The 12832-nt window shown below is 46.8% G+C and overlaps 1 protein-coding gene across 1 annotated transcript in view; it reads left to right on the plus strand.

The window, feature by feature from the left end:
- The window catches only part of LOC119321283, a 68151-nt gene extending 55606 nt beyond the window's left edge, over nucleotides 1–12545 (plus strand). The window contains exon 2 of the mRNA XM_037595038.1: nucleotides 11355–12545. Coding sequence (XP_037450935.1) covers nucleotides 11355–12347 — 993 coding nt within the window. The 3' untranslated portion in view covers nucleotides 12348–12545. The remainder of the gene's footprint in view (nucleotides 1–11354) is intronic.
- The last annotated feature ends 287 nt before the right edge of the window (nucleotides 12546–12832 follow it).

The raw sequence follows: 12832 nt of genomic DNA on the forward strand, positions 1-12832 counted from the left end.
TCCACCTCGGTCATATCGTCGCGGAGTTTAGGCGAAGCCCTGCGCCGGTAGAACATCATCATCGTCACCACGCCGTCGTGCTGATGGAACTCATCCCCGACGCTTTGCTGGATTGGATCCCGGGGAACGTCATCGAGCTGAACGTGTGCTGAACACGGAGGTGCCGTACGTTCGGTGCTTGGATCGGTCGAATCGTGAAGACGTACGACTACATCAACCGCGTTGTCATAATGCTTCCGCTTACGGTCTACGAGGGTACGTGGACAACACTCTCCCCTCTCGTTGCTATGCCATCACCATGATCTTGCGTGTGCGTAGGAATTTTTTTGAAATTACTACGTTCCCCAACAGTGGCATCTGAGCCTAGGTTTTATGCGTTGATGTTATATGCACGAGTTGAACACAAGTGAGTTGTGGGCGATACAAGTTATACTGCTTACCAGCATGTCATACTTCGGTTCGGCGGTATTGTTGGATGAAGCGGCCCGGACCGACATTACGCGTACGCTTACGCGAGACTGGTTTTACCGCCGTGCTTTGCACACAGGTGACTAGCGGATGTCAGTTTCTCCAACTTTAGTTGAACCGAGTGTGGCTACGCCCGGTCCTTGCGAAGGTTAAAACAGCACCAACTTGACAAACTATCGTTGTGGTTTTGATGCGTAGGTAAGAACGGTTCTTGCTCAGCCCGTAGCAGCCACGTAAAACTTGCAACAACAAAGTAGAGGACGTCTAACTTGTTTTTGCAGGGCATGTTGTGATGTGATATGGCCAAGACGTGATGCTATATTTTATTGTATGAAATGATCATGTTTTGTAATCGAAGTTATCGGCAACTGGCAGGAGCCATATGGTTGTCGCTTTATTGTATGAAATGCAAACGCCCTGTAATTGCTTTACTTTATCACTAAGCGGTAGCGATAGTCGTAGAAGCAATAGATGGCGTAAACGACAACGATGCTACGATGGAGATCAAGGTGTCGCGCCGGTGACGATGGTGATCACGATGGTGCTTCGGAGATGGAGATCACAAGCACACGATGATGATGGCCATATCATATCACTTATATTGATTGCATGTGATGTTTATCCTTTATGCATCTTATCTTGCTTTGATTGACGGTAGCATTTTAAGATGATCTCTCACTAAAAATTATCAAGAAGTGTTCTCCCTGAGTATGCACCGTTGCCAAAGTCGTCGTGCCCAGATACCACGTGATGATCGTGTGTGATAAGCTCTACGTCCATCTACAACGGGTGCAAGCCAGTTTTGCACACGCAGAATACTCAGGTTAAACTTGACGAGCCTAGCATATGCAGATATGGGCTCGGAACACGGAGACCGAAAGGTCGAGCGTGAATCATATAGTAGATATGATCAACATAGAGATGTTCACCATTGAAAACTACTCCATCTGACGTGATGATCGGTTATGGTTTAGTTGATTTGGATCACGTGATCACTTAGATGACTAGAGAGATGTCTGTCTAAGTGGGAGTTCTTAAATAATATGATTAATTGAACTTAAATTTATCATGAACTTAGTACCTGATAGTATTTTGCTTGTTTATGTTTGTTGTAGATAGATGGCTCGTGCTATTGTTCCGTTGAATTTTAATGCGTTCCTTGAGAAAGCAAAGTTGAAAGATGATGGTAGCAATTACACGGACTGGGTCCGTAACTTGAGGATTATCCTCATTGCTGCACAGAAGAATTACGTCCTGGAAGCACCGCTTGGTGCCAGGCCTGCTGCAGGAGCAACACCAGATGTTGTGAACGTCTGGCAGAGCAAAGCTGATGACTACTCTATAGTTCAGTGTGCCATGCTTTACGGCTTAGAACCGGGTCTTCAACGACGTTTTGAACGTCATGGAGCATATGAGATGTTCCAGGAGTTGAAGTTAATATTTCAAGCAAATGCCCGGATTGAGAGATATGAAGTCTCCAATAAGTTCTACAGCTGCAAGATGGAGGAGTATAGTTCTGTCAGTGAGCATATACTCAAAATGTCTGGGTATAATAATCACTTGATTCAACTGGGAGTTAATCTTCCGGATGATAGCGTCATTGACAGAATTCTCCAATCACTGCCACCAAGCTACAAAAGCTTTGTGATGAACTATAATATGCAAGGGATGAACAAGACAATTCCTGAGCTCTTCGCAATGCTAAAGGCTGCGGAGGTAGAAATCAAGAAGGAGCATCAAGTGTTGATGGTCAACAAGACCACTAGTTTCAAGAAAAAGGGCAAAGGTAAGAAGAAGGGGAACTTCAAGAAGAACAGCAAGCAAGTTGCTGCTCAAGAGAAGAAACCCAAGTCTGGACCTAAGCCTGAAATTGAGTGCTTCTACTGCAAGCAGACTGGTCACTGGAAGCGGAACTGCCCCAAGTATTTGGTGGATAAGAAGGATGGCAAAGTGAACAAAGGTATATGTGATATACATGTTATTGACGTGTACCTAACTAGAGCTCGTAGTAGCACCTGGGTATTTGATACTGGTTCTGTTGCTAATATTTGCAACTCGAAACAGGGACTACGGAATAAGCGAGCACTAGCCAAGGACGAGGTAACGATGCGCGTGGGAAATGGTTCCAAATTCGATGTGATCGCAGTCGGCACACTACCTCTACATCTACCTTCGGGATTAGTCTTAGACCTGAATAATTGTTATTTGGTGCCAGCGTTGAGCATGAACATTATATCTGGATCTTGTTTGATGCGAGACGGTTATTCATTTAAATTAGAGAATAATGGTTGTTCTATTTATATGAGTAATATCTTTTATGGTCATGCACCCTTGAAGAGTGGTCTATTTTTATTGAATCTCGATATTAGTGATACACATATTCATAATGTTGAAGCCAAAAGATGCAGAGTTGATAATGATAGTGCAACTTATTTGTGGCACTGCCGTTTAGGTCATATCGGTGTAAAGCGCATGAAGAAACTCCATACTGATGGAGTTTTGGAATCACTTGATTATGAATCACTTGGTACTTGCGAACCGTGCCTCATGGGCAAGATGACTAAAACACCGTTATCCGGTACTATGGAGAGAGCAACAGATTTGTTGGAAATCATACATACAGATGTATGTGGTCCGATGAATGTTGAAGCTCGTGGCGGATATCGTTATTTTCTCACCTTCACAGATGATTTGAGCAGATATGGGTATATCTACTTAATGAAGCACAAGTCTGAAACATTTGAATAGTTCAAAGAATTTCAGAGTGAAGTGGAAAATCATCGTAACAAGAAAATAAAGTTTCTACAATCTGATTGTGGACTAGAATATTTGAGTTACGAGTTTGGTTTACATTTGAAACAATGCAGAATAGTTTCGCAACTCACGCCACCTGGAACACCACAAAGAAATGGTGAGTCCGAACGTCGTAATCGTACTTTACTAGATATGGTGCGATCTATGATGTCTCTTACTGATTTACCGCTATCGTTTTGGGGTTATGCTTTAGAGACGGCTGCATTCACATTAAATAGGGCACCATCTAAATCCGTTGAGACGACGCCTTATGAACTGTAGTTTGGCAAGAAACCAAAGTTGTCGTTTCTTAAAGTTTGGGGCTGCGATGCTTATGTGAAGAAACTTCAACCAGATAAGCTCGAACCCAAATCGGAGAAATGTGTCTTCATAGGATACCCAAAAGAGACTGTTGGGTACACCTTCTATCACAGATCCGAAGGCAAGACATTCGTTGCTAAGAATGGATCCTTTCTAGAGAAGGAGTTTCTCTCGAAAGAAGTGAGTGGGAGGAAAGTAGAACTTGATGAGGTAACGGTACCTGCTCCCTTATTAGAAAGTAGTTCATCACAGAAATCAGTTCCTGTGACAAATACACCAATTAGTGAGGAAGCTAATGATATTGATCATGAAACTTCAGATCAAGTGTCTAATGAACCTCGTAGGTCTACCAGAGTAAGATCCGCACCAGAGTGGTACGGTAATCCTGTTCTGGAAGTCATGTTACTTAACCATGATGAACCTACGAACTATGAGGAAGCGATGATGAGCCCAGATTCCGCAAAATGGCTAGAGGCCATGAAATCTGAGATGGGATCCATGTATGAGAACAAAGTATGGACTTTGGTTGACTTGCCCGATGATCGGCAAGCCATTGAGAATAAATGGATTTTTAAGAAGAAGACTGACGCTGACGGTAATGTAACTGTCTATAAAGCTCGACTTGTTGCGAAAGGTTTTCGACAAGTTCAAGGGGTTGACTACGATGAGACTTTCTCACCCATAGCGATGCTTAAGTCTGTCCAAATCATGTTAGCGACTGCCGCATTTTATGATTATGAAATTTGGCAGATGGATGTAAAAACTGCATTCCTGAATGGATTTCTGGAAGAAGAGTTGTATATGATGCAACCGGAGGGTTTTGTAGATCCTAAGGGAGCTAACAAAGTGTGCAAGCACCAGCGATCAATCTATGGTCTGGTGCAAGCCTCGCGGAGTTGGAATAAACGCTTTGATAGTGTGATCAAAGCATATGGTTTTATACAGACTTTTGGAGAAGCCTGTATTTACAAGAAAGTGAGTGGGAGCTCTGTAGCATTTGTAATATTATATGTGGATGACATATTGTTGATTGGAAATGATATAGAATTTCTGGATAGCATAAAAGGATACTTGAATAAAAGTTTTTCAATGAAAGACCTCGGTGAAGCTGCTTACATATTGGGCATTAAGATCTATAGAGATAGATCAAGACGCTTGATTGGACTTTCACAAAGCACGTACCTTGATAAAGTATTGAAAAGGTTCAATATGGAACAGGCAAAGAAAGGGTTCTTGCCTGTATTACAAGGTATAAAGTTGAGTCAGACTCAATGCCCGACCACTGCAGAAGATAGAGAGAAAATGAAAGGAGTTCCCTATGCTTCAGCCATAGGCTCTATCATGTATGCAATGTTGTGCACCAGACCTGATGTGTGCCTTGCTATTAGTTTGGCAGGGAGGTACCAAAGTAATCCAGGAGTGGGTCACTGGACAGCGGTCAAGAACATCCTGAAATACCTGAAAAGGACTAAGGATATGTTTCTCATATATGGAGGTGACAAAGAGCTAGTCGTAAATGGTTACGTCGATGCAAGATTTGACACTGATCCGGACGATTCTAAATCGCAAACCGGATACGTATTTTTATTAAACGGTGGAGCTGTAAGTTGGTGCAGTTCTAAACAAAGCATCGTGGCGGGATCTACATGTGAAGCGGAGTACATAGCTACTTCGGAAGCAGCAAATGAAGGAGTCTGGATGAAGGAGTTCATTTCCGATCTAGGTGTTGTACCTAGTGCATCGGGACCAATGAAGATCTTCTGTGACAATACTGGTGCAATTGCCTTGGCAAAGGAATCCAGATTTCACAAGAGGACCAAGCACATCAAGAGACGCTTCAATTCCATTCGGGACCAAGTCCAAGTGGGAGACATAGAGATTTGCAAGATACATACGGATCTGAATGTTGCAGACCCGTTGACTAAGCCTCTCTCACGAGCAAAACATGATCAACACCAAGACTCCATGGGTGTTAGAATCATTACTATGTAATCTAGATTATTGACTCTAGTGCAAGTGGGAGATTGAAGGAAATATGCCCTAGAGGCAATAATAAAGTTATTATTTATTTCCTCATATCATGATAAATGTTTATTATTCATGCTAGAATTGTATTAACCGGAAACATGATACATGTGTGAATACATAGAAAAACATAGTGTCACTAGTATGCCTCTACTTGAACTAGCTCATTGATCAAAGATGGTTATGTTTCCTAACCATAGGCATGTGTTGTCATTTGATTAATGGGATCACATCATTAGGAGAATGATGTGATTGACTTGACCCATTCCGTTAGATTAGCACTTGATCGTTTAGTATGTTGCTATTGCTTTCTTCATGACTTATACAAAGTTCCTGCAACTATGAGATTGTGCAACTCCCGTTTACCGGAGGAACACTTTGTGTGCTACCAAACGTCACAACGTAATTGGGTGATTATAAAGGTGCTCTACAGCTGTCTCCAAAGGTACATGTTGAGTTGGCATAATTCGAGATTAGGTTTTGTCACTCCGATTGTCGGAGAGGTATCTTTGGGCCCTCTCAGTAATACTCATCACCTAAGCCTTGCAAGCATTGTAACTAATGAGTTAGTTATGAAATGATGTATTACGGAACGAGTAAAGAGACTTACCGGTAACGAGATTCAACTACGTATTGGATACCGACGATCGAATCTCGGGCAAGTAACATACCGATGACAAAGGGAACAACGTATGTTGTTATGCGGTTTGACCGATAAAGATCTTCATAGAATATGTAGGAACCAATATGAACATCCAGATTCCGCTATTGGTTATTGACCGAGAATAGTTCTAGGTCATGTCTACATAGTTCTCGAACCCGTAGGGTCCGCACGCTTAACGTTACGATGACAGTTTTATTATGAGTTTATAAGTTTTGATGTACCGAAGGTTGTTTGGAGTACCGGATGTGATCACGGACATGACGAGGAGTCTCAAAATGGTCGAGACATAAAGATTGATATATTGGACGGATATATTTGGACACCGGAAAGGTTTCAGATGAGATTGGGACTATACCGGAGTTCCGGGAGGTTACCGGAACCCCCCGGGAAGTATATGGGCCTTATTGGGCCTTAGTGGAAGGGAGGGAGAAGGAGCAAAGGAGGGGGCGCGCCCCCCCAAGCCCAATCCAAATTGGGAGGGGGGCCGGGTCCCCCCTTTCCTTCTTCCCTTCCCTCTCTTCCTTCCCTCTCCTACTCCTAATAGGAAAGGGGGGCCAAACCTACTTGGAGTAGGTTTGCCCCCCCTAGGGCGCGCCTCCCCTCTTGGCCGGCCCCCTCCTCCTCTGCCTCTTTATATACGGAGGAGGGGGGCACCCCATAGACACACAAGTTGATCTACGGATCGTTCCTTAGCCGTGTGCGGTGCCCCCCCACCATATTCCACCTCGGTCATATCGTCGCGGAGTTTAGGCGAAGCCCTGCGCCGGTAGAACATCATCATCGTCACCACGCCGTCGTGCTGACGGAACTCATCCCCGACGCTTTGCTGGATTGGAGCCCGGGGAACGTCATCGAGCTGAACGTGTGCTGAGCACGGAGGTGCCGTACGTTCGGTGCTTAGATCGGTCGAATCGTGAAGACGTACGACTACATCAACTGCGTTGTCATAACGCTTCCGCTTACAGTCTACGAGGGTACGTGGACAACACTCTCCCCTCTCGTTGCTATGCTATCACCATGATCTTGCGTGTGCGTAGGATTTTTTTTTGAAATTACTACGTTCCCCAACAAAAGCACATTCCTGCATAATTCTGGGTTGGTTGTCAAGGTAACCTCGTCCAAATCGCCTACTAAACAAAATCTTCCTGCTAGACAGAGTGATATATCTGTGCTCCAGACACAAGTCCAATCCCTAATGGACGTTGTTTCGGAAACAAGAATAGTGGTTGACAAATGTCGTCAAGATATGAATGGTTTTGAAACCAGACTATCAGACATTCGCTTCGTTGTTGAAGAGCACTGGCGGAAAAAGGTGGAGATCGTGCTGCTCCATCAGATTCTACAGCCTGAAACATTAGCACTCAGGTCAAATGATTTGTGCTTCTATACATATGATGGCACTTTTATCTGGAAGGACTATAAACTTTATGCCAACAGGCCTTTTGTTGTATGATTGGGATTTATTTTGTTGAGATACAACATTTATGATGCTGCCACAGGCTGCAGTAATTACGACGCTATTTTTGTAGTGTAGGTTTATCTTAGTAATGTATTCGGCCGAAAGCTTTGTAGGAGCCCAACATGCCAACATTCGTCGGGCCCATTCCAATTGGGCTAAAAATGATTACGGGCCGAAATTGGCCTGTAGCCCACTAAAAATATCTGGGCTTAAATTAGCATAAGCTTTCAAATTTTTCTGGTAGGCCTGTGCCCACAGTGGGCCTTTAACAGGCCTAAACATAATTTGGGCCCTCAGTAAAAATAGGCCTTTACAGGTGTAAATATCTCGAGCCCATAAAAAAGATGGGCCTTTAATAGACCGAAAGTGAGATTGGGCCCTATTGTGCCAAATAACCCACTGGACTTAGCAGGCCGAAATGGTGGCCCATTTACGATGCAGATATTTGACAGGCCGAAATTCGGACGGGCCGTAAATGCGCCGACCTAATACACGGGCCTTTAACAGGCCGGAACTTTGGTTGGGCTAGATTATCGTCATTTTTATATGGGCCGTTAATGGGCCCGATATGACGTTGGGCCACATATGGCCCATGGTTTACGTCCGGTGTTAACAGGCCGAAAATGACAACAGGCCGAAAGTGGCCCAAATCTATAGTGGGCCTCTAACAGGCCGAATGACAGACATGGCCGGATATGACCCAAATCCTTCACGGTCGTTTATGGGCCGAAAGTTTTGATGGCCTGTAAATGGGCCCAAATGAAGCCAGACCTTTAACAGGCCGGAAATACACCAGGCCGTAATTCGGCCCAATTACTTAGCAGACTGTTAACGGGCCAGAAGTGACCATGGGCCGCATTGATGAGAAGTTTAGAACAGGCCGTTGATGGGCCGATTTGACAAAGAATGTTGGGCCTTTAGCTGGGCCGGCCCATTATGGCCTGCAGAATCTTGGGGGCCTTTAGCTGGGCCGGCCCATTGTGGTCTGCAAAATCTTGTGGGCCTTTAGCTGGGCCGGCCCATTATGGTCCGCTAAATTTTGTGGGCTTTTAGCTGGGCCGGACCATTATGGTCCGCTAAATCTTATGGGCCTTCGGTTGGGCCGACCCATTTAAACTTTGTGGGCCACTTTTGGGCCGGTCCACGTGTCAACATATCATAGGCCCATCTCGACCGTTGGATGAGTGACACCTGTGCCAACGCGGAGCTGGCAGGTGTTCCCTTCGGCCAATCAGAATTTTACACGTGGAAATTTCCCATTGGTCGGGGCTGTTAACGGGTTATCGGATCCAAAATCCGACCCGATAGCTTAACGGCATTCCGTTAAGGTGGATGCCACGTGTCGGTCACCCTTGACGAAAGCACTTCTGTGATGCGCGATTTATCGTCATGGAAGTGGACACTTCCGTGATGATATTTTTTGTAATGTCATGGAACACTTCTACGACAGCACAGGTATGACTATCTTGATTCTATCATAAATTTGTCATGGATGTACATGCATGACAAAAAACGCGACCTACTGTGACAAACACGTATCATCACGAAAGTGTATTTTTTTTGTAGTGAGTAGCCGAGGGCGAACACGCCACCGCGTAGAAGTGAAGCCACATATGACGAACCGTGGGCTTCAAGACAGCGCCTTCAGAAAGGAAACGACACCGGAGCGTCGCCACCGCCCGATCCGAGGATCAGAGTTTCCCCTGGAGCAACACGACGGGCAATGAGAGCCGTGACAACGCCTTCAAGAAGGGAACGAGTTTCACCGCCGCCGGTCCATCCAAAGATAGACCAGGTTTTCACCCCAGCCACACTCATCGCCACCGCATGCCACACCCCGGCTACCATGCCACCCACATGGCCGTGGCACCGGGCAGCACCGAGCCACGAGCTCTGCTCATGATCACCGTGGATCCACCACCAGGGCCGCCGTCCCTGCATCCAAGACTATGACACCACCTCACCAGAGCCCTGACGCTGCCCCAACCAAAGATACGAGCGGAAAGGACCCGCCTTTCGCACCCCTGGGCGGCCTCTAGTGCCGAGACCCAAAAGGCCGGCCAAAATCGGCCTCCATCAACCCGTCCGCGGCACCGGGCGCGAGACAAGCTCGGTCCTTCTACTGGGCGCGAGACAAGCATGGTCCTGCTGCCGGGTGCGAGATGAGCTCGGTCCTGCTGCCGGGCACGAAACGAGCTCAGTCCTGCTGCCGGGCGCGAGACGAGCTCGTCCTGCTGCCGGGTGCAGGACGAGTGATGAACCGCAACTGGGGGAGAGCTCACGCTTCGACGAAAGTAGCGTCAGGACGCCGAGGAGAGGGGTCAAAGGCCGAAAGAGTCCACCTGCAAACGAGCCGATGCCGATGGAGAAGCCAACCGTCACTGCAGCCGGAACCGCCGAGCTGCCGTGTAGACACCAAGCAGTAGGGAGGCCACCATACCTCCCGCCGCCGCCGTAGCCCACGACCAGAGCAGCCACCACGCTGGACCAATGAGTTATCCCGCACAGCCATGCTAACTGTGCAGTTCTTATGGTGGAAGAGCTCGAAGATTTTGGGGGAGACACCTCTCGGCCTAACACCCTGTAGCCAAGGAGAATCCCGAAACCTAGCCTTGCTTTCATCTCCCACGGTAACTTAAGTGGCCTCCGCAAATATGTCACGATCGTTGTCAACATGGCGAGCCAACACCAAGCCGAGTCTTGGGCGGAAGTAGGGCTGGAATTCGAGCCGAGTCGAGCCAACTCGGCTTGACTCTCTAGAGCTCGTTTTGTTAACGAGCTAGCTCGACTCGACTCGTTACTATAACGAGCTCAAATTCAACATTGGCTCGACTCGTATAACTCGCGAGCTGGTTCGTTTAGCTTGTTAAGCTCGTTAAATATTTGAACATAAAATCCTCAAATATGATAAAAATGATTATGTATATATTAAACATATATATCACTAAACAATTGTAATTTCCTTGTAACACATGAGCCTTGCTTTCATCTCCCACGGTAATTTCCTTGTAACTTTGAATTTAGTGGTGATTAGCCCGTAGGAAATTGGTCTGTACGTTTAAAGTTTCTACTATTTGTCAATTGGAGATGATGCACCGCTAGATGTGAGGCATGCTGGTTTGGTCTGCTCGTAGACTGCACATTCAGCCTGCGAACTACAGTAAAGACTTTTGTGCATTCAGTCCGGCTAATAACGAGAAGTATCTCATGCATACTTCCCAGGGAGTGGACTGAGCATAAGTACATTTATTTTATTTCGGGCAGGGCGGGTCATGGCACGTTTTTGCCCGTACCTTCGTCTGTGTTCCTCTTCTCTACTTTCTTCCACGATAAACCTCATATCGTAAATTCGGCAGAACATTATTCGTCACAATGCTGTTACACACAATTTTTTAAAGTAGTCACACCGCGTTAAACGGTCACGATACCCACCTTCGTGGCTATTCTGACTCTGTCACACCACCAAATTATCAAAGTCTCCCCATATAAAACTATGTTCATTTATTATTATTAGTCGCTAGTCGCCACGCGTTATCCAAACCCCTGCCTTACCCATACCCAGTTGCCGGCCCTCGTTGCTATGCCCAAAGTACTATATATATCTGCGCGTCTCTCTTCTCTCAGCATCATCGCGGTCATTTGAAGCTAGCTACTCAACCCATAGCCATGGCAACCAGTCAAAGCATAGCACCTTCGTTCTTCAGCTTCCTAAAGGAAGGCGTCCTCCTCCCGACCCGCAACCGGAGGCTCTTCATAGCGGTCGGCGCCATCATCGTCGCCTCCACCACGCTCCTCCTCCTCGGCAGCGACCTCGCCCTCCAACCCCTCGCCGACGAGATCCAGCTCGACGTCAAGGCGCTAAACGGCACCGACCCGGGCAGCCTGGAGTACGCCAAGCTCGTACAGGAGATCCAGAATGACACCAAGGAGCTCCTGCTCGTAGGCGCGGGGTACATCCTGTTCGCGGTCGTCGTCAGCTCCGCCGTCCGGATCCTCCTCCTCTTCGCCACCGTCTTGACGTACTCCGGCGAGCAGCGTGCTACCTTCAGCGAGCTCCTCGGAAAAGCTAACGCGCACCTGAAGGGGCCCTTGCTCACGCTCGCCTTCGTCTACGTCCTCGAGATCGTCTACATCGTGTTTCTGGCGTTGATGGGGGCACTTCTCGTTGTTCTCATAGTGAAGCAGTACTTCGTGTTGCTCATCCTGGCGTCGCTGCTAGTCCTCTCCGCGGCCATCTCCCTCGTGTACTTCTCCTTCGTCTGCTCTTTCAGCGTCGTCGTGGCGGTGGCCGAGCCCGGCTGCCACGGCGCAGCCGCGTTAGGTAGGGCGTGTAGGCTGGCGAAGGGGAAGAAGTGGCAGGTCGTGCTGTTCGTCGCCGTTACCAGTGCCTTGGCCACCGTCCTATCGCAAGTGCACACGCTCGCGAGGACATGTGCGGGTAGTAGCGTGGCACTTGGGTTGCTCCTGGGTTTTGTGTACGCGGTTCTGATGGCACTCGTGCAGTTGTTCGCCGTCTGTGCCATGACCGCGTTCTACTACGAGCGCAGGGAGAACATCGACGGCCAGCTGGGGGATACTGTATACGCCAAGTTATCAACGGAAGAAGCAAACGCTTGATCATTCTACTTGTCACACCAAATGGTTGGCTGTAATTTTTACTTCATGTATGTTAGACTATGTGTGTGTGTGTGTTTGGAATGCATGCTCCTACTATATGTAACTAGCTAGCCGGCGCCCGTGCGCTCGTTCGTTGGATTAAGCACACTTTCCATTTAAAGAAACAAAAACACCTGGTCTTCTTTAATTGCATAAAAAGGAAAGCGTCAGGTCCCAAGCGCTTACATTTATTAGGGCGATCAAAAATTTAAAAAGTTGTAACTTTTTATTCAAGTATCAAAATTCAGATCCGTTTTCATCGTTGGGTTTCTCGTGACGAGTTCTTCAAAACTAGATCCCATATGAGTAGGTTTCAGCGAACTTTTTTTCCCGAGCAACTTTGTGTGCTACAGAGGCAACTTTAGTGTTATAGAAAAGCAACTTCTTTTTCCCCTAGTATGACTATCTATCAACGAAGAATCCTTCTAAGTTGGTTACCATGACTA

This window comes from Triticum dicoccoides, chromosome 6B (assembly GCF_002162155.2).
Source record: "Triticum dicoccoides isolate Atlit2015 ecotype Zavitan chromosome 6B, WEW_v2.0, whole genome shotgun sequence".
In the NCBI taxonomy this organism is placed as follows: Eukaryota; Viridiplantae; Streptophyta; class Magnoliopsida; order Poales; family Poaceae; genus Triticum; species Triticum dicoccoides.